The sequence below is a fragment of the Diadema antillarum genome, unplaced genomic scaffold (genome assembly GCF_040938485.1).
Source record: "Diadema antillarum isolate AM-2024a unplaced genomic scaffold, OU_Dant_1.0 scf00000083, whole genome shotgun sequence".
NCBI classification, from domain to species: Eukaryota; Metazoa; Echinodermata; class Echinoidea; order Diadematoida; family Diadematidae; genus Diadema; species Diadema antillarum.
Window position 1 is genome coordinate 1489117 of NW_027270972.1, and position 27447 is coordinate 1516563.

At 38.0% G+C, this 27447-nt stretch overlaps 1 protein-coding gene across 1 annotated transcript in view; it reads right to left on the bottom strand.

Annotated features, from left to right (window-relative positions):
• The window catches only part of LOC139717822 (WD repeat-containing protein 1-like), a 32090-nt gene extending 10024 nt beyond the window's left edge, over window positions 1-22066 (bottom strand). The window contains exons 1-10 of the mRNA XM_071629318.1: window positions 21862-22066; window positions 17575-17696; window positions 13790-13880; window positions 12525-12672; window positions 9706-9886; window positions 9065-9142; window positions 8548-8631; window positions 7521-7702; window positions 5476-5620; window positions 1841-1924 (exon numbers count right to left, since the gene is read on the bottom strand). Coding sequence (XP_071485419.1) covers window positions 1841-1924; window positions 5476-5620; window positions 7521-7702; window positions 8548-8631; window positions 9065-9142; window positions 9706-9886; window positions 12525-12672; window positions 13790-13880; window positions 17575-17696; window positions 21862-21883 — 1137 coding nt within the window. The 5' untranslated portion in view covers window positions 21884-22066. The remainder of the gene's footprint in view (window positions 1-1840; window positions 1925-5475; window positions 5621-7520; window positions 7703-8547; window positions 8632-9064; window positions 9143-9705; window positions 9887-12524; window positions 12673-13789; window positions 13881-17574; window positions 17697-21861) is intronic.
• Between the last annotated feature and the right edge of the window lie 5381 nt (window positions 22067-27447).

Here is a 27447-nt window from a genome sequence, read left to right on the forward strand (position 1 = left end):
AGGGGAAAATAGTGAAATTTTGAGCATTTGACCTTGACCTTTTGACCTTTGACCTTGAGCATGTGCACCCAAAAGTTGATAGGCACAACTTCACCCCCTAATACACATACATGCCAAGTTCCATTAGGATACCTCAAAAGGTTTTTTAGTTACGCTGTCCACAAAATTCAGTACAGACAGACGGATGGACGGAAGGACGGAAGGACGGACGGACGGACGCTACGACGGATGGACGGACGGACAGACGGAAGGACGGACATCCCGAAAACATAATGCCTCTGGCACCACTTCGTGGTGGAGGCATAAAAACCTACATATAAATGTGGATTGAGTGAAAACAGCAAATTTAGTAGAACGCATCAGTGAAAGTTTGAGGAATATCAGACAATTGATTCAATATTTATCAATTTCTAAAGTTCTGGTGCTGTCATCGCTGTATTTTTATAAGACTAATACAGTTTATGATGCCATGTATGGACAAGAATATAAAGAAACTACGAAGAAAAGTCAACATACTTTGACAATTCTAGCATAATATGAGTTTGTCATACACAGACTACTTACTGTAGACAAGCAGACTAAGTCATACAGTGGCCAGTTTATGCTTCCTCTCCTATCGCGGATAGAGGAAGCAATCCTGCACACTTGACTTCCTTCTATCACAATGCAGGAGGAATATTACCTTTAAAGATAATATAAAGTTTTGGTACCTCAAAAGTTTCCCTGAGTTTCCTTGTCTTAGTTTGTGTTTCAGGTTAAAGTACCTTTCATATAACTAACACTGTGAGACTTACTCGCCCCAAAGTGCTCTCATGTCTTAGTAATCATGCAATAATGGTTTTGTACCAGAACAGAGCGGGCTCTGAAAAATTCGAACAAGCCGTTAGTTTGACTCGACGCGGTACCGCGACAATCAATATACACGTATTGTACGAAACCATTATTGCACGATTACTAAGACATGAGAGCACTTTGGGGCGAGTAAGTCTCACAGTGTTAGTTATATGAAAGGTACTTTAACCTGAAACACAAACTAAGACAAGGAAACTCACGGAAACTTTTGAGGTACCAAAACTTTATATTATCTTTAACATACATTAGTAACAAGTTGATGGAATGTGAGCTTCAGATGAAAAATTTTCTAGAATTCTCCTTATACATATATATATATATATATATATATATATATATATATATATATATATATATATATAAATACATTGTATGTATATATATTCATATTGTTGTCCATACACAACATCAAGAACTTGAATTTTCTTATTCCACTGATGATGGCACCAAAATTTTAAAAATTCATAACTGATGTGTTCTAGTATTGCTGTTTTAACTCAAGTAAAGTTAGCGACTACAGGATCTGCAACATGTTAAATTTCTAATAATATTTGGCATTATCCCAAAGGGCACTTTATTTCTTCCTAAAATATAGTATCTTACATACATGTATATGAATCTAAATTAGATAAGAATGAAAAAATCCTTGTTTAAAACAAGCCTTGTTTACATCACCAACACATTCTCATACTGAGGATCTGCATTGACATCCTCACATTAAAATCATCATAATCATTATGTACTGACTTTTTGGTACTGATAAGATACGTCAATTTTACAGCTTTTTTTTTTTTTTTTTTTTTGAGATGTGAGTTTTTAATAAGTCTTCAAATTGCAACAGCCAATCATTTCATTTGAATGTAATGACCACACCTTATTACAATATTATTTCCCCTTGAATATTCATCTACTTTTCATACTATGCATATTCTTCGTACAATACACTAGAACAACAAGCTGCCACATGCATGTGAAATTGGGAAAGGATATTAGTGATGCCATCGTAACTTCCAGCGTAGACCTTGCTCTTGTCCTCGGTGGCTGCTATAGACTTCACTGCCTTTTGGTGACCCTGAGTTAGATGTGGGAAATAAATCAGATAGTAAAACATTCTTGTTATAAATCTGCGCAGAAAATGTTACCATCTGAACGCAAAACTTCTACAGATGATCGATGAATGTCAAAAGTTGTGCAACAAAACTGAATTCTTAGGCTCTGCTCAATTATGCACATACAAAAAAAAAAAAAAAAACACTATCTGTGTAGATACTTGAATGTAGTAAAACTAGTAATGTCGCTACGGTGACTGGCATGCCTCCACCATAATGCATGCTTCTCCTAATAGGTCTATAGTACAATGCCTTGACAATGTGTGATGAGTTTCACATCATTGGCAAAATATTAAAGGGGATGGCTAGTAACTGATCAGTGGGAATCAGTGGGAATGCTGGGGGATGATTGTTCCAATCCTTGTGGGATTCATTTAAGAGTACATTATATATCTATTGTTGTGTGAAAATGATTTGCTTCAGAATGGTCTCATATTCAAGTAATGTGCAGTTTAATGTCTCCAGGTTAGCATGCCTGTACAGTGACGGGGCGATCGTTAACGGGCTGTTACTTGAATATGAGACCATTCTGAAGCAAATAATTTTCACACAACAATAGATATATAATGTACTCTTAAATGAATCCCACAAGGATTGGAACAATCATCCCCCTGCATTCCCACTGATCAGTTACTAGCCATCCCCTTTAAAATGACAGGTTTGTTACAAATGTGTTGAATGTTCACTGTCCTTGAACTAGGTTTACTTCATTGGATGAATGGCTATAATTGTCCAAGGGTGCAGGTATTTGGGGATTGAGGATTTTACTTGATTTTTTACCCTTTTATAAGTTTATGCACTGAGTAATTTTCAGGGTATGGAGAAAAAGTGTAATTTCAGTATTGAATAGTAAAATTTTAGCACTTAAAACCTGGCCTTTGAACTGTTACCTTAGACTTTATGACCCTAAAATTCTTAATGGAATGTCAGGTTACACATGCATCATGCATAAATACAAGTTTCATGATGACACCTTGTGTCACTTTTGAGATATGGAGAAAGAAGTGAAATTTAGCACTTTCACTTGACCTTTGACCTTTTAACCTTAGACCTTTCGGCAAGAAATTTCCAAGAGAATCTCTATTGGGTAATACATGCATATACTAAGTTTCAAGAAAAATTTTGCAGGCATTGCATAGATATGAGGGAAAAAGTGAAATTTTGAGGAGTTGGCCTTGACCTTTGACCCCCTGACCCTTGCCCCATGACCCTTAAATTAGTACTACATCAGTACGGTAAATTGGCACCTCGTCTACAACCACCCTGTCCACTGTCCACCTAGTCTAATGCCATCTCGTCTAAACTCACTTCGTCTACTACCAACTCGTCTACCAACTATTTTGTCTATATGCCAATTAGTCTAATTGTCATTTCGTCTACTAGCCATTTTATCTAATGTCCAATTTGTCTAAGTCACATTTCGTCTAACACCCATTATGTCTATTGACCATTTCGTCTATTAATCATAAGGTCTATGAATAAAATAGTCTACAGCTCATTTTGTCTAATAGTCAATTGGTCTACAGCTCATTGTCTAATAGTCAATTAGTCTAATAACCAGTCAGTCTACTCCCAACTGGTCTATTGCCAACTGGTCTACTCCCAATTGGTCTAATCCCAACTGGTCTACACCCAATTGGTCTACTCCCAACTCGTCTACTCCCAATTGGTCTACTCCCAACTCGTCTACACCCAAGTGGTCTATACTCCCATCTCGTCTACTCCCAACTAGTCTACACCCAACTGGTCTACACCCAACTGGTCTACACCCAACTCGTCTACTGCCAACTCATCTACTGCTAACTCGTCTACTGCCAACTCGTCTACTCCCAACTGGTCTACTACTAGTTATAGTGTTTTTTTTTTTTGTTATTTAAGTCTACTTCATCCAGTTTCTTTTTTCCCAGTGAAATAGGTTGAACACTCTTGGTGACCCATTTGGTTTAAATTTTTATGTTCTAATTATGACACTTTTTTTAGGAAAAAAAGATAATGTCACAGTGTGAAAAACTTGCTGTGTTATTTTTGTGGTGGATGTGTAATCTAACTAGTGTACCAAACGCAATGAAAATCAAATTACACTCGTACTCAATAATTCCTCATTCGGGATCCCGCCAAGATCACTGCATGCATGCGCACGGAGGTACGGGTGGACTGGGGTGGTCGGTCGAAATGTAATTCTGTTTCGTTTGTGATGGAGGATTGCAACTGAGCTAGTTTATCATTATTTAGTTATTTTACGGCCAGAATGTAGACTGGATAGTCATGTCTCACCATTGATTAGTATGTCTTTATATTCAGCATGTGCGGAATAATTAACAACTAAAATAGTCTAATATTGATTTTTGTGCTAATCAAGGGCAGGGTTTAATATGAATAGTTCATGACAGTGAGACGGACTGGACACTAGACAAAGTGGAATATTCAGTATTAGCATGACCAGATGGAAATGATCAGTTTGGGTAAATTGTTGAGAGTAAAACTATATCAGTTGGGAGTACACCAATTGGGTAAAGACGAGTATAGACCAATTGGGAGTAGACAATTTGGGAGTAGACCAATTGGGAGTAGACCAATTGGGAGTAGACCAATTGGGAGTAGACCAATTGGGAGTAGACCAATTGGGAGTAGACCAGTTGGGAGTAGACCAATTGGGAGTAGACGAGTTGGGAGTAGACCAGATGGGTATAGACCATATTGGGTATGGACAAACTAAGGGTTGGACGATATGATAACTAGACAAAGTGAATGTAGACTAAATGACTTGTAGACGAGTTGGGAGTAGACTAACTAGTAGTAGACAAAATAGATATTAGACGACATGGCAAATAGACATTGTGAGTGTAGACGATTTGGCTATTAGATCAATTGTTTTGTAGACGAAATGCTCCTTAGACGAGTTGGGTATTAGACAGTACGGGTAGTGGGCAAAGTGACTATTAGACAATATGGGTACTGGATGAAACGAGTTGTAGACCAAATGGGTATTAGATGAATCGGTAATAGACGATATGCCAGTAGACCAATTGGAAAATAGACATAGTGGCTGTAGACGAGGTCACTATAAACCATCAGTACTACATGAACATTTGTGGAGAAAAAAGTGAAATTTTAACATTTTCACTTGACCTTGACCTCACGACCCGAAACTCTCTCTGGAGAATCTTTATTCGGTAGTATATATGTATGCACTATCAAAGTTTCAACAGCAACTCTCACATCAAAGAGGAATCAACAAAAAAAGCAGGAAGAGCAAAAAATGAAGAAGACAAAAACTCAGATAGGACACTATCTACACATTCGAAACAATAACCGAGGGGAAAAACAAGCATGTCTAGCAATCAGGAAATCATTGTTCAAGTCAAACCCAAGAAATGTATGCCCATGATTTCCATAATCACTACTTCTAATACTCTGAATACCTGGTGTTTAGTTATGTTGCTGAAGGGCAATTCGTCAATCAGTTGCTACAGAAACAACTCAACATAAGAATCATTGATTTGAACGAGCATACCTTGATGATCCTGATGGGTTTGGAGGGATTGTCAGGATCCAGGTAGCTGATATTGCCATTGAGGGACAGTGTGAGGAGATACTTGTTCTGCCACAAGCAGGCAACTTGTTGGTCGTTAACCTTATCATCGCCCATCTTAAAGGTCCTAATCACAGGAGACAAAACACCGTGGAAGCGAGATCTAGGATGCATTTTAATTAAAGGACAACTCCACTTTCATATTCATGTGGATTGAGTGCTGATGAAGCAATATTTGTAGAACACATCAGCGAAAGTTTGGGGAAAAGTGGACATTCCGTTCAAAAGTAATGAATTTTTCAAGTATCTGCACAGTCATTGCTGGATAAGACGACTACAGTGTATGGCGTCACATGCGTAGAATGATAGAACGTAAATATAAAGAGAATTTCACACAATTTTGAAAAAGGTATACATTTCCTCAACATGTCACTGATGTATGTTAATGGTAATATTATTTCCCTTGCCTTCAGACAGAGGGAAGTCAAGTGTCCTGTTATTATGCGAGAAAAGCGAAAACATGTCGAATTTTCTTTATATCATTGCAACATGTGACATCACAAGCTGTAGTAGTCTTCTCATTCAGCAGTGACTGCCAAGAAACTTTAAAAACTCATAACTTTTGAACGGATAGTCCAATTTTCTCAAACTCTCACTGATGTGTTATTGCTGCATCCACTCAATCTACACCTCGATGAAGGTGGACTTGTCCTTAAAGGTGCACTAGGTATGTCAAGTGCTGCACTGCTATCATCAATAATTCCAGTCAGTTGCTGCATCTTTGTTGTTGTTTCATGCACCTCAGAGAATCATATACATATTTCTATCACTTTCTACTTTCATGTCATTCTTTTCTTTCTTTTCTATTTCATTTTCATATCTTTTTAACACTGGAAATGAAACATGTACAAATGAATTGAAGTATTGAAGCTCACTACAAAAAAGTAGAAAGTTACTGTATGAGACATAAATATAGTATGTATAATCTTTCTTCTACGTGTGTGAAATTTAAAACAAAAAAGATTTAGCCATATTGGTTTTCAACCTACTTCATAAACTCATTCCTACCGAGATTTCTGCTAAAATAAGAACAAAATTTTCACGTTACCAACTGGTAAATAATAAATCCTAGGTTTCTTTATTAAAGCCAAACATAGACTGTTTAAGAGAAACAGCACACTGTGTGTAATGTCAAATGTCTATAACAGCTTACAAATCAAGCTCAGATGTGACAGCCAGTTAAATCAATTTTTGTCAAACTTTGATCACATCATCTGCCAAACTCTGCTTTGATAAGGTGATTTCAGATCTGAATAATCACTGATTTTTTGTTTTTCATTCATAAAATAAAAGTCATTTTTCAGCTTTGTCCATTCACAATTTGACGTAAGATAATCTACAATATTGCAAATGAGCACCTATGTTGCTTCTTTTATCATCTTTTTACTCTATCCAGACAACTTGTTTTTTTTTTTGTTTTTTTACTTCAGTCAACCTCTAGTGTTGTTATTGTTTTGTGCCAATATGTTCTTTTTCGTCCTGTGAATGTTATCTTTTGTTCTGTATCATTATATGCTGTAAAATGATGTACGTACTCACTGAAAAAAAAAACCCAACAACAACAACCTGAGACTGATAGTGGGCTTGAAAATTTAAAAAGAGGACGAAATGAATAAAAAAATAAACAAACAAAATGAAGTGTCCTGAAAATTTCTATCCCCTTGAGGTCATACAGACTGGTTGAGACAATTAATGTCTCATTTATCAAGATTTGTGTTATTTTATATAATTCATATCATGACTAGAAAGTTGAATTCTATTTACATGGACCAGAGGTATGTAAGGTGTGTTTCTTTTTAATCAATGAAATTACACCCCCCCCCCCCAAAAAAAAAAAAGAAAAAAAAGTTAAAACTAAATGAAAATAAAAATGAAACATTTTACGCCTAAATGAAAAAACAAATCATATAAAACAAGCAGGAAAAAAATACATGAAAGATTAAGAAGATAACAAGCACTGCACTCACGTCACCGCTTGGCCTGTCTCTACGTCCCAAATCTTGACTGTTCTGTCACCAGATGATGTAAGAAGCTGGGTGGAGTCTGGACTCCAAGAAACCTGGGGGAATAAATCATTCTTCTTGTCATTTGTTCCCTTCATCCCTGCCATGCTAAATTCAAAGGAAGAAAGATTGCAGCCTTCTTTAGCCTCATGCCAATAGTCTCAAATCTCACCAAGAATCTGACCAGCTGCATCAACAGAGTGAAAAAAAAAATGATAAAGAGGCAAATTTGGCGAGCAGTCTATGCAGATGCTCACTCTTACAAAGAAGAAGAGTGGAAAAGGACACATTTTTTTTTTCTGAATTTCCTGCCATTCTAGGTACCATTAGTACCGTAGTATGTATTCTTTGTGACCCCAAAACAATACCACATGAATAATCAACCAACGCATTAATCTTTATGCCAGTGAATTAAACTATAAATTCCACCAGTATGTGACTGGGAGCATTCAAAGACACCAAGTACCCCTTCAGGCACCAAGAAAATTTGAGATAAAAGTTGGTATTAAGAAACAAGATAGTGTATTCACACATATTAGAACAATTCAACAGCTTTAAAGGGACTGTACAGTTCTGGCTGAGGTGAGGATTTAGCTTTTAACGTTTTGCGAGATATTCAGAAACCACTCTATGTGATGTCAAAGAGCATGCAATTCTAAGGAGAATAAAAAGTTTATTTGATGAAAATCGATTTTGAAATGGCTGAGATATCCAAAAACAAGGTGAAACAAAGAGATCCTAATAAAAGGCGTGGCCTGTCGCCTTTTATTATTATCAAGTTTTTGGATACCTCAGCCATTTGAAAACCAATTTTAATCAAATAAATGTTGAATCCTTAAAATTACATGCTCTTTCATATTTCATAAGAGGTTTCTCATTATCTCACTTAGATATGTTATAAACCTGAATCCTCACCTCAACCAGTACTGTACAGTCCCCTTTAAGAACACAGAAGATAAATATCATCATTAGGAAATGGACGGTATCTTACGCAATAAATTCCACCATCATGTGGCTGTGCATCGCCTGCCAGGCCACGTTTGAACTCTCCTGTGGCACCATCATACAGGTAGCACTGTGAAAACAAAATTGCACCGGAAACACAGAAAAGTTACACAAATGAAAACATCACTGGAGTTCCAGTGATAAGTCTGAACATGCAAACTAACTTCGAGCAGTTTTGAACCTCCAGAAGGTAATAGCATTACATTTTTTGTGAAAAAAAAATTGTAAAAAACCCACCCTATATCAACAACATCATGCAAAACAGGTTTTCTATACAATATTCTATTTTCCTGAAAATATCACAAGAACAGCGCATAACAATTATTTCAACTGTCAAACAGCAAACTGGGATATTCATACTGATGAAAACCTGAATATGACATTAAGAACTTGTCACATACACACACATTGACATTTAAAGAATATCCTCTTTTGGGGAGTGGGTCTGTTTTGAAAAGAGCAAAGATCGAAAAAGTAAGATTAATCACTGCAGCATATCTTACCGTTTTATCAGAGCTGGCTGATGCAAACAGGGCACCATTAGTGGAGAAGCGTACACAGTGCACAAATCCAGTGTGGCGCTGCATTCAGAGGAAATGCCAAAATATATCTTAGAAACATAAATTTCATTATAAGACAAATCTCAGCCTGATGATTTCAAAGCTATAAATTCCCCCTGTACCGAGCCCTGATTTAATAAAAAGTTTTCTGTCCACATTCTTGTGGTCATTTGAGGATACTGAATGTCTGGATACACGTTTTTCAGATTAAGATTTGATGTGAATGCAACATATGTTAATTACGTTGGGAATGATATGTAATTCAAAATAAGTTTGTGTAGCAATGTTGTTGGAGCTTGAAATACCCCTTTTCCCCCATAATCAATAGACTGAAAAAAAAAAAAAATCACAGCGAGATGGTATCAGGATAATAGAGAGATCCGGATAAAGGGGGGCTGGATAAAGGAAGCCGGATAAAAGAGGTTGGACTGTAATAGCAAAAAGCAATGTACAAATAAAAGCAAACAATGGACAAAAATTCATGTCTTTTGCACAGAAAAATGACAGCTGGATTTGCAGGCATATTTTACCTGTACAGTACGGGAATAAAAGCTTGTGTTGTATCTTTTCAAATTGATGCCCACCTCATGTTTGCTGTGGAACTTGAAAGGTGGGCCCTGGTAGAAGTTGACCTTGAAGGCATCAGAACCAACAACAGCCCTGTACGGCCTGCACTGCCTGATATCACAGGATATTGCTGTCTTGGTCAAAGAATCAATGGCTCCTACAGAGGTTCCGGTGTCCACCAAAAATGCTGCACCATATCTGATGGGAAGGATGGTGGCCATGAGCAAACCCTTCACAATTAGTACTTAAAGTGGAAATCCATCCCAAATATTAGAAAAAAAAACTAGAAATGTCGCTATGGCGACTGGTATGCCTCCGCCATAATGCATTATTCTCCTAATAGGTCTAAATAGTACATGTGGACAATGTGTGATTACATTTTCACAAAATTGGCAAAATATTAAAATGACAAGTTTGTCACAAATGTGTTGGATGTTCACCTTTCTTGACCTAGGTTTAATTGGATGAATAGGAGAGCATGTATTTGGGATTTACGGACTTTAACTTGACTTTGACCCATTCATACGTTTATAATGCATTCAGTAATTTTCAAGGTATGGAGAAAAAGTGCAATTTCTGTATTGAAGAGTAAATTGTTACCATTTTCATCTTGCCTTTGACCTTAAAATTCATAAGATAATCACTGTCAGGCAGAACATGCATAAATATGTAGTACGTTTTAAGATAACTTGAGCCACTTCCGAGATATGGAGGAAAAACTTATTTCAGCACTTTCACTTGATCTGTGACCTTTTGACCTTTGAGGCAAAAAAAAAAAAAAAAAAAACTTTCCAGAGAATCTCTATTAGGTTATAAGCATGCACCTAGTGTAAAAAAAAATAATAATAATCCTGCTGGCATTGCATAAACAAGAAGGAAATAATAAAATTTTGAAGTGTTGCCCTTTGACCCCTGACCTTTGACCCCATGAACCCTAAATTGTCTAGATAATCACTGCCAGTCAGTACATGTATATATACTAGGTCCATGCAGATACCTTGAACAATTTCCAAGGTACAGAGAAAAAAGGTGAAGTTTTAATATTTTTACTTGACCTTTTGACCTTTGACCTTTGACCTCATGACCCAAACTTTCACCAGAGAATTTTAATCGGGTAATACATGTATACACTAAGTTTCAAGAAAATATCTTCAGGCATTGCATAGATATGATGAAAATAGTGAAATTTTATGTATTTGACCTTGACCTTTTGACCTTTTCACCTTAAGCATGTGCACCCAAAAGTTAATAGGCACAACATCACCCCCTAATACATTACATGCCAAGTTTCATTAGGATACCTCAAAAGGTTTTGATAGTTACCCTGTCCACAAAATTCATTACGGACGGACGGAAGGACGGACGGAAGGACAGACGGACGGACGGACAATCCGAAAACATAATGCCTCCGGCGCCACTTCGTGGCGGAGGGATAAAAAAGACTTCAAAACAAAGAGAAAAATATTCCCTACAGTACGATATAAAAATGACAAAAATCAGATGACAAATAAGGAAAATATGGCATTCTGAAATTTCAAATGTTTTTAGAAAACATTTCTTGACCAGTCCATATGAATATTCAAATGAGAGAGTTGATGATGCCATACCCTCACCATTTTTCATGTATGTGATATATGAAAACATATATTTTTAGCTAATACAAGTAAAACATGTTCCCTTACCAAGATATATCAGAGTTAATATTTGTTAATTTTTTTTTTGGGTGGGCCAGTTTTATATTCATATCGCTGAAATACAAGAAATTGTGAGAGCATGACATTGTTGCCTTGCTTATTTGAATACTGATAAGTACTGGTCAAGAAATGTCGCTCCAAAAAAATTTACATTTTAAAATGTCATATCTTCCTTATTTCTTATCCAATTTTTGTCCTTTTTGTATTGCTCTGTAGGAAATATTTTCTCTTTCTCTAATCTATTTTGGTGTGGATTTCCTCTTTAACAGAGTGGGCAATACAGCCAGTAGGTATGTCTGACACACTGATATGATATGTTAGAATGCATAAATGTGGAATAGTTGACAAAATCTATTAAAAAAAAAAAGGTTGCACATTTTACACAGAGAAGTGGCATGAATAAAATTGTGTAAATATTTTGGTCACTTTATTTTTGGCGAGAGATTGTACGTGCTAAAGGTAGATTTGAATTGCAGCATATTCCGAAGGTGCATACATGCCATTGACATGTGTGCTGCTGCATCTACCCAGGCATGCATGCAACTTGTAACATGTTTTCGTTTTAAATCAAATCTTTCACTTGATTTGAATTGACTTGTTTCTATTCTATTCTATTCAAGTTCTGTATAGGAATGGATTAACACGAAAGTCCTTCTTAACCACAGAATCCATCTAAAAAAATGAAAAAAAAAAATAAAATGTTGATTGCCTGGGAAATGTCCTGGCATTTTGTCATGATCTGATAAAGCACAGGCATATAGCATTACCAAAATATGGGAAAAGGATAACACATATTACATCATTTTTCTACTAAACTTACTTGTCTCTTCCCCCTCCAACCACATATAAAAATAAAATGTTGATTGCCTGGGAAATGTCCTGGCATTTTGTCATGATCTGATAAAGCACAGGCATATAGCATCACCAAAATATGGGAAAAGGATAACACATATTACATAATTTTTTCTACTAAACTTACTTGTCTCTTCCCCCTCCAACCACATATAAAAATAAAATGTTGATTGCCTGGGAAATGTCCTGGCATTTTGTCATGATCTGATAAAGCACAGGCATTATGAGCCTCACCAAAATATGGGAAAAGGATATATACACATATTACATCATTTTTCTACTAAACTTACTTGTCTCTTCCCTCTCCAACCACAATCATTCTTTTGCTGTCCTCGGTAAAGGCAATATCTCTGATTGCCCCACTAATGGGCTGGTACTCCTTATACAAGACATGTTCCTTGTTCACGGTGTCCCAAATCCTCACCTTGCCCGACTTGTCTGGATGGAAAGCATAGAAGAAAATTATTGTGCACTCCTCAAGAGTCCAGGCAATGAGGAAGAAAACAGCTCAGTTCAATATCAATGTGCTGACTGGCAATGTATCAAATCTTCATACAAGAACATTGGTGGTTAAAAAAAAATACAAACAAACAAAAACCCCACATTTAATTTAAAACAACATTGTGTACCATCAATGGTAGATTTGTGAGGCGATGACATCATCACTTCTTGAAATATGCATATCATTCGGCTGAGAACCAGAAAGTCGTTGTAGCAATTTGGGGGGGGGGGGGGATTGAATTATTGGTGTATTACATTGTAGAGCCAGCTTGATCTTCTCTTCATAGTGGCATCAATCTTAAATCATTTCCATCTTCAGTATGATGTTAAAAACTAAAACCACATGGGCACTATTTTTGCCCGCTGTTTGCAACAACTCTCTTAAATGTACTCAATTCTTATTTAATGAACTTTTTATTCATGAAAATTTATTGTTTCATTTCATGTTAGGCTCAAATCTTAGAACAGGATTGTGCCCTTCTAGTTCTAAGCCAATGATATGGGGTTGTTATCACTGTTTCATTACCATGTGAAATATTCTCCAATTCTTTTTCTTCTTCGCAATTCTTCTTCTTCTTTACAATCTTAATGAGCCTCCTGCCATTCGTTTTGTTTTTATTTCTGTTTATTTTTCTTGGTTGACTGTACGCTTTATCATTTAAAGCTTACCTCAGGAATGACAATTTCAGCAACATCATTTACTCCTGAAGATAACTACTGTATAAGCCCTTAAACTAAACTGGGACCCTTCTGATGTATATGACCCAATCATTCGCACATACCGGTACTCAAATACACTAACACTGCAAAATATGTATGATGTGATTTAACTCTGTAGTCTAGGGGCATTGCAACTGTCCTTTATGCAAAGTTTTGGCTGACAAAAGTGACCATGGTGACAAGTGCCAATCTGGCTCCACACAATCACTACTGTTCTCCACATAGTTGGTGGTGGAGTCAATGTGCGATCCATCACATGGGGTGCGTACAATTTGTGTTTGCATTGAAATTTTGACTGAAAAGTTCAGCACTCCAGTCATCCACTCCACCTTACCAGAAGAAGCAATATAGAAGCCACTTGGAGTGTACTTCGCATAGGTGGTAGCGTACTGGTGCTCATTGTACACATCACAAATCACCGGATTCTGCGGAGAGACAGAGAGCGATACGGTAGAGACATGGCAAATTACTCATGAGATTTTCCACAGTCAATGTGCTGTACAGCCTGCACACGGAATAAAAAGTATTTCAAGAAAATCAACATGACAAATGTGGTGTTAAAATTGCTGGGGTTTTTTTAAAGAAAAATTCCCTTTTACTCAGGATTTTAATAGGCGTTAAAATATCACAAACAATATTCCAAAACTTGCTAATGATTAGCAGGCTTAGGACACTCATATGAGATTGTGATTGTGGGAGTGAAATTAATAGATCCATAGCATGACATTCAATTGCATTCAACATCATTTAAGGGGGGGGGGGGGGGTTACTCTCCCACTTAAATGGAATCTCTCCCCTAAAATTTAAATTTGAGAGGTGTGAGAGCAAGTCCTCAGAACTCTAGAGAAAATTCTATCCCATCACAATAAATGCCCAAAACTTTAAAATATTAATTTTAATAAATCAGCACGCACTACTGCTCGCTGCAATAGTAGCCAGATCTGAAAATAGTAGCTGCGCGTAGGCCATCGGTGTGTGCATGTTTCCTTCGTTCACCTCCGTCTGCACACAGCTATATCGAATACTGTCTATTGGTATCGCCTCATCAAGCCATATGCATCCGGAAGAGTAGACGCTGCCGCGGCTGCCTGGTCAGTGGCCCAGTGCGGCGCGGCGTGGCAGCACCAACCTAGCTGTGTACGTGGACATTTGCATGCATTTGCGTGTTTTGAGAGTATTGTAGTACACTGATTGTACAGAAAATTATCGAGCTACGCAATTGAATGCAGTCGATAACGCCAGACGACTACTCTTAGATCAAGGCGCATGTAATTTTTGGCATTTTAGAGATTGCTCTACGACTCTTAATATATTGCTATATCTGTGTATGTTAGTAAAGTTGCACTCTTATATCTCATAGCGATATTACCAGTACAATAACCTACAATGTCAGAAAACTAAATTTCTGTGTACAGATACACTAAGTGGACCAGCACAATATGAAATGGAAAGTTTGTGTGGGATTGAATCACAACATGAATTTAAAACTCCATTTGACATCATCTACCATTAAAAGCAGACCCAAAAGTGTGTCTTTAATGGATGACACCGTAAAGAGAAAATCGTCTCCTAATTCCCTTTATTTTTGTTTCTCAGCACCAAAGGTGTTACTAAGTGGTTGCCTTAAAGTTTCAGCAGGTGCTGGTCTAACGGACAGAGGAACTGTCATTTTAAAGGGACGATAAAGTTTTGGTTGAGACAAGGCTTCAGATTTCTAACCTTTCTTGGTGAGATAATGAGTGACCTCTTAAGAAATATGAAAGAGCATGTAATTCCAAGAAGAATTCAACCTTTATTTGTTGAAAATTGGTTTTGACATGGCTGAAACATCCAAAACAACCCAATCCTAATAAAGGGTAGGATTCACCTTTTATAAGGATCACTTTGTTTTACTTTGTTTCTGGATTTATATCTCAGCCATTTCAAAACCTGATTTTCATCAAATTAAGTTTAAATTCCTCTTAAAATTGTATGCTCTGTAGCATTTCACAAGTGGTTTCTTAGTACTTCACAAAAAGTTAAAAGCTCAATCCTCATCTCCACCAATATTATACTGTCCCTTTAATTTTCTGGCTGAAACGTAATGTTGTCTTGACTGAAATTTTCCTAAGTACAATTCAATACAAAAGTAAGTAAAAAGACCAAAAGGATCAAGTTCCTACAATGTTTGTGGTCACCATGAATCTTAACCAAGTGAGGATGGACTGATTTTGCTTAAACACGCATTTCCCATAGACACCTGCCCGAGTATACTCAGGACTCGTCCTCAACAGGTTAAAGACCCAGTAGGGTGGGGGTAACCTGAGTGGTCTGATGGAATTGATCTTCAGTTGCTTCTCATTAGGGTATACTAAAAAAACCGCTAGCTCCCGTCAGTGATTGCGTGTATAATAGCATATCCTCATCGGCAACAGTTGACTCCAGTGGAGATTCTTCTCCTGTGAGTGTTCTTCACATAGAGATCAGTGATAAAACTGTGCACAATTTGTGACAAAGATTCTCAAATACACTACTCAAAAAAAGAAAGCAAACACTTTTTCAAGTTCATATTTCTTGTAGAATGTTTGGCTAAATATTAAACGCATAATTTACCATTTACATATGAAACAGAAAGTCAGCTGTAAATCAGTAGTGCTTCAAAATAGTTCAAAAATGTTAGTTAGGGATAGAAACAACCAATGTAAAAATTTGAATCAGTATAATTAGTGTTAAGTACCGTTAAATATATAAATTGTGAACTATAGTTATGATGAAAATGTTTCTGGACAAAACTGTCTACAGTTATGGTTCAGTGAGAAAAATAGTGATATCTCCTTATATCTAAGGCTTCATTGCGAAATGCTTACATAGTATGTAGCATGTTTTGTGATACAGTGCACTCCCATTATAACGAACATGGTCATAATGAAATTTCGATTCCAACGAAATAAAAAATTGAAGCTGCAACATTATCAGCTCTCTGTTTTTTATTGTTTACCGGGTAATTGTTTTAACAAAATTTCAATATAACGAAAGAAGACTGCTGGTCCCGAGGACTTCGTTATAACGGGAATTCACTGTACAACTGACCTACACATATGCATCAAATTTGATATCTCCAACATTTTTAAAATCACTGCTCCCAATGGTAAACAGTATCTTTAATGTTTTATGTACCAGTATATACTAGTATGTGAACAAAAATTTAAACTTTATGCATGAGTGAAGACATTCGTTTTTCTCTTCCAAGGCACAAAAGTAAAAATTGCAAAAATGAATAAGTTGTCTCTTATGTGGAAGTGCTCTTACATATAACAATGAGAACAACAAATTTAGAATAAGAACACAAACTAATTTGCAAAAATAAACTTATGATCTCTACAATGTCTTTGTAGCCCCCCAAAGATAAAGAAATGCTAAGAATAATGAGGAAAAATGAAGAATCTTCCAAGAAATCTGAATTCAAATGGCATTAGAGAAGAAGCAATATTAACTAAAATGGTAGAAATTTGAAATATTATTTCAAATTAGGACAATTGAAAGTAATATTTGGTTCTTAAATTCCTCTCATGAATTCTTAAACACCTAAATTAAAAGAATGAAATCAAGAAATTTTGTCCATTTCACCTTTGCCCCTTACTCTTTATGTCATCTTAAGTTTAAGTTGTGACAGAAAATTCTTATTTTGCCCATTAGTTTCCCATTTTGTATTTGTTTGAAGATGTAAAGAGATACAAGGGAATGACAACTTATATTTGTTATTCCATTCGTAATATCTCTCACTGTGTTAAACTGGTCTTTCGTTATCACTGCTATCTTGAAGGGCATTTGCAAATGAATGACAAAATGTAAATTCCTGCAAATTTTACTTTTTGTGCCTTGGAGGAGAAAAACGAATATGTTCACTCATTCATAAAATTCCTCTTTGTTTTACCCTACCACGATGATAGCCAATTAAATCACCTTTGATATGGTACATGAAACAATGATTTTTATCAAAATCTCATATATGAGAAATATGAACTTGAAAACGACTTTACTTCCTTTTCTTGCTGAGTGTATATCCAAGCCAGGAAAGCCTCCCACTCTGTGGTATCCCCATGTTACCAGGCCTTGAACAGTATGATGTCATCTTCTTACCTCAATATCCCTGATAAACACACTCTTGCCGTTTACATACAGGAAGTTCTTCCCTTTGGGGTCCCCAGTTAGGCAACAACGAGCCCCACGAGTTGTCTCCGGGGTAGATCCCAATACAGTCTCTGGATTGATGACATGAAGAAGACATTAATATTACCCTATTCATCATGATAGTATGTGTACATGTTCAACCAAACATTCTGAACCTACTGGCAATTGTTACATGTGTTTACCTTACAAGTCACCCTACAGTTAGGGAAAAGATGGAATAAAAACAGCACTTGTTCTGTACCCCTGTTGCAAACAAATCATGACCAAAGACCATACATTAATTGTCAAAGGGCACTCAGCCAATCACACTCAAGTGTTTAAGACTTACATGTGACTTCAACATTCTTTTGCCAGCACCACAGGACTTGTTGAGCAACAAGAATTTAGATGAAAGCAAGAGATTATTAAGCAGAGGGGTAAAGGCTGAGGTGTGAGTTTTCATCAATTTGTCTCCCTCTACAAATGAAATTTGTACGATTGCAACTGCTGGTCTATAATTTAACAAATATGTTGAAGGAAAAAAAAAAGAGAACCACAGGACTTATAACCTGTCATCTATTGCTTTCCAGGCAGCGACACTACCACCAGGCTATCCCTGGTTGCCGGCAGTGACACAATGAACTTGGAACAAATACCCAAGCTCTGAAATTCTGACATTGTTGTGGTCCAAGATGGAAATGGCATTAATCAATGAAAGCAAGAAATTATTTAGCAGAGGGGTTAATCTGTTACTTCCATTGATGCCTTGTCCGCCTTGGACTACTTAACATTACAATGTTGTAGAAGCCAATATAGAAGCCTTTTGTTTACATCATCAGCTTCCAGCTGCACAGCACCTCGCCCGAGCAGAGCACACACTTTAGAGCATGTACATGCAAACCTCTAATATGCACAGCTTTAACTCCCAAGTTCATTGACACTATCTGCAAAAGATCAAAAATCCATAAAAATTTCTAGATCGCTACAAAAATTTAATCATCTGTTCCTTGCGTCATTATCAACTTTTCCTGCAAGTTTCATCCAAATCCATCCACAACTTTTTGAGTTATTTTGCACACAAACAAGTAAACATACCTCTATCAAATGGGATTTGACGTTGGTCACTGCGGCTGCGGTTGGAATAAAATTTAATTAGAGAACCCACCATGCTACTCACCTAGGTCATCGCAATGACAATGTCAATAGTAAGCAAATAATCAACGTTGGTGAAGATGATGGGACAAACTATCATTTCCGAGGCGATCTGGATGTAGCTATCTTTCCGAAGCGCAGCTGAGGAAAGATAGCATACACATTCAGATCGCCCATGAAGTGAAAGTTTGTCTCATTGCCTGAAACTAAAAGTTGATTATTTGCTTATTCCACATCTATCTAGGGTCCTAGATATTCCCATTTTATTCCACATCTGAAACCGTTTTAGCTGTCTTTAGGTATCCTTGGGGCTTAGGCTACGTAGTTTACTTTAGACGCATGCGCGTACATGACAAAATAACGAACTTGCTCCGCGCACCGAATTAAAAGTGCATTGCACTGTGGACTACCACTTGACCTAGTTAAGTGATAGTCCACAGTGCAACGCACTTTTATTTCGCGCATACTCATCTCTCGTTAGGACTGTATGGACTGAAGAGATCAGCGAAACAAAGGGACTATCAACATAGAGTGTAACAAACTTTTCTTCTCAGGTGATGTGATGGGCAAAACTACACTTTATCACGTGATCAGCTCTTGACCAATCTTATGGCAAGATTCTTAGTATGTGGAATATAATAAATTATATGAAATACTTAAAGGACAAGTTCACCTTCATAAACATAAGGATTGAGAAAATGCAACATTATTAGTAGAACACATCAGTGAAAGTTTGAGGAAAATTGGACAATCGATGCAAAAGTTATGAATTTTTTTAATTTTTGTGTTGGAACCGCTGGATGAGGAGAGTACTACAGCTTGTGAGTCATATGCGTACAACAGTATAAAGAAAATGTAAAAGAAAATTCAACATATTTTCACTTTTTTCGCATAATAAAAGAGCACTTGACTTGCCTCTTTCTAAAGGCAGGGGGAATAATATTACCCATAACATTTGTCGGTAACGAGGCAGGGGAATGTGTACTTTTTTCAAAAGATGGAATTTTGTGAAATTCTCTTTATATTTTCCTTATATTGTTGTACGCATGTGACATCTAAGTTATTCATACACTGCAGTAGTCTTTTCATCCAGCGGGTACTGCACAAAAACTTCAAAAATTCATAACTTTTGAACGGATTGTCTGATTTTCCTCAAACTTGCAATGATGTGTTCTACTAATATTACTATATTCTCTCAATCCTTATGTTTATGAAGGTGAACTTGTCCTTTAATAGTAGCCCAAAATAATTTAGCCCCCTGAAACCCAGCATTGCCTAATAATTACATGGTCAGGGAAAGATACGAATGGTGTCATTTGGTTTCAGCCGGACTCAAATCTAAGGGTTTTATGCTTTTTATTTAACTAGTCCACCTAGGGTAGTCTGTTGACCGAAAGATCGGTCTGTATCCAGGGATGCAAAGTTCAAAAAATTTTTATGAGTGAGATTTTCATGACTCGGCATCTTGGCGCACGAATGTGCGTGCGAGCGAGGGTGTGGGAGGGTTTTCCCCCCTGATCACGGTAGGGAGCTTTTTCAATTTTTAGCCCTTATAAAATAATGGTGCGATCAGGTGCATACTTACAAGTAGGCCTAAGTGACTATTTTTTACTTATTTTGAAAGACAAAAGGGAAATCCTTTGAGCTATGCTCATTATCATAGGCCAAAGTTGCAGACTTCACCCGATGCGTGAGAAATATTGGTGCCATGCGTAAGATCGTGAGACGACCCCTAAATGCTTGAGTCTCACTCAGAATGCGTGAGACTTGGTAGCTCTGTGTGTATCTGGTTGTCAGGGATATGTTCCGCGGAAACCACGTCTGGCTTCTTCTTCACGGATCCCCTGATGGAGGAGAGCCGATAAAGTAAAAAAATGATAAAAGACTCTTCCGGACAGGGTGCTGTTCGTTATTCCGAAGGTTCGCTATTCCGAAGGTTCGTTATTCCGAAGGGTCGTTAATCCGAAACAAGCAAATTCCCTATACCTAGAGGTTCCTTAATCCCAAAATGAAAAAGGGTTCGTTAATCCGAAAATTTGTGGCGTTATTCAGAAGGTTCGTTATTTCGAAGATTGGTTAATCCGAAAATGAAATTCGGAACTATGAACCTTCGGAATAACGAATCTTGTTAGGAATAAAGAGCCTTCGGAATAACGAACCTTCGGAATAACGAGCTGTAACCTCCAGACAGACAGATTTTTCCATCTATGGAAGAGAGCCGACAAAGCAAAAAAATGATAAAAGACTCCTCTGGCTCTGAGCTGGACAGACAGATTTTTCTGTCTATGAGACTAATAATATGGTCTTAAATATTAAGCAGTCAATTAACCAAAAAATGGGTCTGTGGAGTGTAACTTGTCGGCGATATGTTCCGCGGAGACTCCGTCTGGCTTCACGGAATGTCTATGGAGATGGAAGAGAGCCATTAATGTAAAAAATGATGGAAAAAAACAAAACTCCGGACAGACAGATTTTTCTGTGAAATACTGTAGAGTCTGACTGAAGTGTAAGCAGTCAAGTGCATTGACCGAAAGATCGGTCTGTATCTGTCCGTCGGGGAATGTTCCGCGGAGACTGCGTCTGGCTTCACGGATCCCCTCCGTAGGACGGCGTTAATGGCAAAATACAAAAGAGTCCTCCGGACAGACGGATCTTTCTGTCTATCAAGTGCAGTGCCCAGTGCATGGCATGCGGCGCGGCCGGCCGGCCAGTGCGCGGTGGGTGTGGGGATGGGAAATCGTCCAAACATTTCTCCGCTATCCCTATCCTACCTGGGATTTTGGGGGCACTGCACTGTGTCCCTCTATTAAATTTCGCCTCGCTTGTTATGTGCTGATCGTACTAGCATAACCATAACATAGGCTCCTGACTTGAGGTGTGGTGAGTGAGAAATTAATTTGTGCTATGTCTAGTTCCTCTTCTGAGACAGCGCTGCGCTAGATTGAGGGCATGCATGCAGCCAGCCGTGAGTGCATATCCATATCCGCATGATGGCTCTTTACTTTTACTAGTTTTAGACGACCACTGCCACTGAATTATTGAAGTCTGTGATTTGATTTTGCGAGAAAACAAAACAAACAAAAGAAAACGCAACAGTGCACTTACTGCGTATTAATTTGGGTGGCATTTTGTCTTAGTTTTCCTGCTATGTACAACTCCAGCTCCAAAGAACGTCTCTTCTGTCCAGACGACTTTATAACGGTATCCCTTCCGTCACTCGTAAATACACGGATGGGACTAGGACCCACCAGCAGCACTTCGGTGGTGGCGGTGTCAAATTATGTACGGTTTCTCGAACCGCTGCACAGGTCTACCATCTGCCTGCCTGCAACGCAGTCTTTGCATTAGACACGCCCCGTGCGCACAATAAAAGTACAGTATTTTTTCCCCTCCATTTCGCAGCTTATGATTGGCTAATGCGCCCGATGTTACCCCATATATGGCAAGTTAAGTGCGTACGCTTCCTAATATGGCATGAAGATAGACACATATCACTATATAGTACATGTAAACAAGTATTCCACTCTAATTTTAACTTTGAGCTTCATTACGAATCATTTAAAAAAGAATGACAATATACACAAATGAAGTTTTTATGATGTAAGAAAGCTGGCGGCAGACACAGCAAAGCAAAGATAGGATCTTTGGACAAACTGTCACAGTCTGAATTAATTTTCCATGACTGCGCAGTCCGCACGCACGGCGAACGCTACCGGTTGTGTTTGTTAATTATCATGGAATAGTCATTGTCTTGACAATACACAGACAAGTGCAGGTGCTATCTGATTTTCCAGTAGAGTCTATAGAGTTCCTAAATTTGGTATGCATACTTTTTAAAACGAAACTTCTCATCCCTATGCGCACACACAACGAAGTATACAGTCATTCTCAGTTTGAGCAAGTTCCAAACAAGCGTGAAATAACATACAGTGAATACACGTATTATAGTTTGTTATATTCGGGAAAATGCCTCTTGAAAACAAATAAAATGAAAACTATTCTGAGTTTTCCTCTCTATTCTCTTTTACTTAACAAATTATTGCGATAACATTGGAGTTGATTATTGATTCTGTTTTGTAGACACGTCCCTTATAACTTACAGTTATGTAAGTCGAATTCAAGTTCAAATTTTACCCCGAGGCCCATGTCATAAACAGCTGCTTATAATTTTTATGATGGCGGTCTCCTGTTTTTCTGTTATTACAATGTCTAGGAATACACAATTCATTTAAATCCCCCTTTTTCTAAACTTCGCTTATTGTAAAGACATCCCTATATATTCTGAATGAATAATCAATCATCACTTAGTTAATTTACAATAAATTGTCTGTTCTAACGATTTCTTTCTGAACTTTTTAAGGTGATATTATGCTATACGTCTTCGACCTATATCATGTTCATATTGTATGTATGTACTTTGAATTAATATTGTAAGACAGTATGCTAATAAGCTTATGCGTCGTGTAATGTTATTTTCTAATGTATATGTATTCTCTTGTTTACATTTATGTGTGATCCGACTGAAAAAAAGGCAGAAATAGGCTAAACCAACCTACCAACCAACCAATTAACCAACCAAAAATCGCAACAAAACCCGGGATCGCGAGCGAGGGCCGGTTTCATCCGAAAATGGGACCCATTGCACTCCCCATTGACCCGCAGCCACCCCCCCCCCCCCACCCAAGGAAGATAGAAAACGTTCGCTGCCCCTGGTGTCTATTGAATAATGATTATATCACGCATGGTTAACTGAAATTCTTTTCTATCTTGTTTATGAATGTTATGCTGGAGTGATTGGTTGTTGTAAAGCAAATCAGATGAGCCTATATCTCCCATCTGTTTGCGCTCCTTTTACCAGCATTCTTCTTACCTTTAAATGTATTCCTTTTACCATGATATTCTTCTCCGTATATATCCACTCTAATATATAAAGTCTTCGGGGCGCGGTATAATAGCTGCTTTATTGTTGCGCTCACTTCATTGGAACTGGCTACATAGATCGATCTTGAATGTTATTATACATGTATTAATGTTTCCCCTTCATGACCAAGACTTCCCCTGTCTCTTTTGAGGACCCACAGGTATAGTTTTCTGTAATATTGTTCAAATCGCATAATTACACTTACTGTCAACATTGCTCTAGAAATGACTGTAAATCCGTCTGCAGCATGTATTATTTGTTTTCCTTTCTGTATCAATTTGAAGAATCTGCTATAGGCCTATCCCCGAGTATATTTTTGTCTTTTCTTTCTGTTTTCCATACCAACATAGACACCTCACATTTTCTCCTATGTTGTGTCCATGCTCCTCATCTCAATCTTCACATTCGATTCAATAATTGAAACAAGCTTGATGGAGGTTCCATCATATTTCTTTAGTATTTTTACTTAGATCCAAACTTTCATATTCATTGACCACCATTATGTTTGCAATAAGTCATTGTGCATTCTAATAATATAGCCGAATATTATGTAGGGCATATAGGCCTATCATATCTTATACTTTGTTATTGTTTTCATTGAGAAATATGAAAATACATTGAAATTGAAACTGAATATACTTGTAGGCCCTATATACACGGAGTGTAACTTTTACTTTAGGTCCGATTGTGATGAAGCATCCACCTGTTTGTGTGATTATTATTAAAGGCAATTTGTAGAGATGGCGTACCCTTTGGGTATAACACCTGGATCATGCAGACCGTTTTAGAACTATCCCGCAGTTTTATATAATTCCACATATTATTCGAGGGGACAGTATTCTGAACGTTCTTGAATTTGGATGTTTTGTCAAAACATTTTCAGAACATCTTTTACGGAAAGTTTCCGACTTACTTAAAACGTTTCAAATGAACGTTAAAAACTTTTTTAAACGTTAAAAAAAAACAATAAAAACCTTTCAAAATGTTTAAGGACCTGCTGAAAACCTTTTAAGAATATTCAAAACAGGGCAATTCCAGGAACTCCGTAAAGGGGAGGCGCCTTTACGAAATTAAAGGGGGCGCATCCCCCCCCCCCCCCCCCCCTCCATTGTTCTTTTTATTTCTTTCGTTTAACAAAAAAAGCAAAATAAGTATTAAAGGAGAAGGCGCGCGCCCGGTGCGCCTCGCCTGGATCCGCCACTGCAATCCGTTCTAATTCTGTGGACGTTCTGCGGACGTCGACACGTTAAAAAAAAAAAAAAAAAAAAACAAAAAAAAAAACCACGTTTTTAAGAATGTCTAAAAAAAAAACTAGTCTTACGACCCTTTCCAGAACGCTTTAGGGAACCTTCATGATCATGATTTGATTATCAGTCTAGAACGTCGTGCGGACGTAACGACTACAGTACTCTGTATAAACGTGTAACATCCGCCAGCTCTACGGGAAAGATGAAGTGGAGCTCCTCTCTCTGGTCCGTCTGGGCCTTGCCCTTGACCTTGGGACGGGTGGTATGGAGGATGAGCACAGCTGGAAGTTGGCTACGGACGAGTACCCTCGAGTACGAACAATAGGACAATACACAAATCATCACGTTCTAGGTTGTGTGGTCTGCTCTGTACCCGTAGATGCCCCTTGTGTGACGTGTGACGCCCGACGTGTGTAACCCGGAAAAGATCAAGACCATCACTGCTCATCTGCTCGCGGCAAGTTGATGGGGTTACCTGCTGGCTGCTGTGTTATCTGGGCCGGGAACCTTTCTTGCCATCAATCAAAGTTCAACATAGAAATCAGCAAAATATACGGATCATTATTTTTTAGAGATCACAAGAGGTAGGTTCTAAGTTGTTTCAAAACTTGACAATTAAACGCTAGTTGAACGGCACGACGCGTGTTCAACGGGGGAACGGGGAGGGGAAAAGTACCGGCTACCGCGTTTACCGGTATGAAATGTCATGTCACATCAACAGTGTCAGTGATGAAAAGTGTTCATTTCAGTACATTAGTAGTTAGTGAGTACCCTGGTACTACCTAGCCAACAGTACAGTGAAATCGGCAAAGATAGGACAGGGTTTAGGGGGCGAATCGTGATTGGACTGTAGCTGGTTAGTAGTGTTTGTACTATTGTAGTCCTAATATTTTGCTTTATTGCTTGGTCTTCCTGTGACTTCTCGAGAAATTGTTGTCTATTTATTTATTCATTCATTTTTTTTTTTTTTACTAGATTCAAGGTCTACTAACTATTCTTGGTGGTCTAGTCTAGGCCTAGACCTAGCAGAAATTAATGTATGAGAGCCCTGTACTAAACTGGCGACTTCAACTGGTAGTGGTACTAATTTCTGGAGCGCCCTGCATTTCCTTTGAACTTTGAACCTTGAATGAATGAGTACCAGTACAACAAGTACTCTCCCAAAAGCGAAGACGCTGTCCTGGAGAGGGCTGTGCTGTGCAGTGTACTGTAGCATGTGCCTGTGGTGACGTGAGCTCAGGTGCAGGTGTTTGGTGCAGGTTAACCCCGGGACGCTCCGTATACACAGTTACACACTGTGGGAGCACTGCGTGTTGGGGCTGGTCGCAGTTAGGTGCAGGTGTGCCTCTCATTACAGCATCTTGGAGGGTAGGGGGCGGCGCGCGGCGCCATCTGTCTAATGACAGGTAGGGCTGCACTCCTAAAAAAGGTCATCAAAGTACCTGAAGTTACTACTTTGGCAGGGAGTGTTCCAAATTCTTATGGCTCTGGGGTGAAAACTGTAAAGGTGGCAGTTGACTCTGGAGTATGGTTGGAGGTTAAAGGGTGTGTACAGTTCTGGTTGAGGTGAGGATTTAGCTTCATAACATTTTGTGAGATATTCAGAAACCACTCTATGAAATGTCAAAGAGCATGCAATTCTAAGGGGTATCAAAAGTTTATTTGATGAAAATCAGTTTTGAAATGGCTGAGATATCCAAAGACAAGGTGAAACAAAGAGATCCTAATAAAAGGCGTGGCCTGTCGGCTTTTATCATTATCACTTTTTTGGATATCTCAGCCATTTGAAAACCAATTTTTGTCAAATAAACGTTGAATCCTTCTTAAAATTACATGCTCTTTTATATTTCATGAGAGGTTTCTCATTATCTCACTAAGGAATGTTCAAAACATGAATCCCCACTTCACCAGTACTGTACAGTCCCTTTAACCCCGGGGCGCTCCTTGTACACAGTTATACTGTGGGAGCTACGCATTGGGGCTGGTCGCAGTTAGTTGGAGGTATGACAGGTTGTGGTTCCTTGTGTTATTTTGTGCTATCCTGATTTCTTCTGGCATGGCTATGTTGACAAAACCATATATGTAGTGGATCTTGTACAACATCTCGCTTTGATGGAGGATGCGATGATGCTGTAGTGTATCCCAGCCGAGAGAAGAGAGCATAGAGATGACACTGGATTCCCTTGAGTAAAACTATAGTGGAACACGAACGTGGCTGCTTGGCGCTGGATGTTTTCTAGAATCAGGCTGTCTTTCTGGTTAGATGTGAGTTCCAGGTGCAGGTTGCGTACTCAAGCTGAGGTCTGACGAGTTGGTAGTATGCAGCTACCTTCACCTTCTTGTCACATTTGCCTAGAATTCTCCGAATGATGCCAAGGGTTCTGGAGGCCTTAGCCTGGGTTTTCTGTGTGTGTACACCCCAACTCAGGTCATTGGTAATTGTGACACCTACCTAGGTATAACTTGTATGATTTTGTCTGTGGTACCTCTTGTCCATGCATGGTGTAGGCCGATGTCATTAAA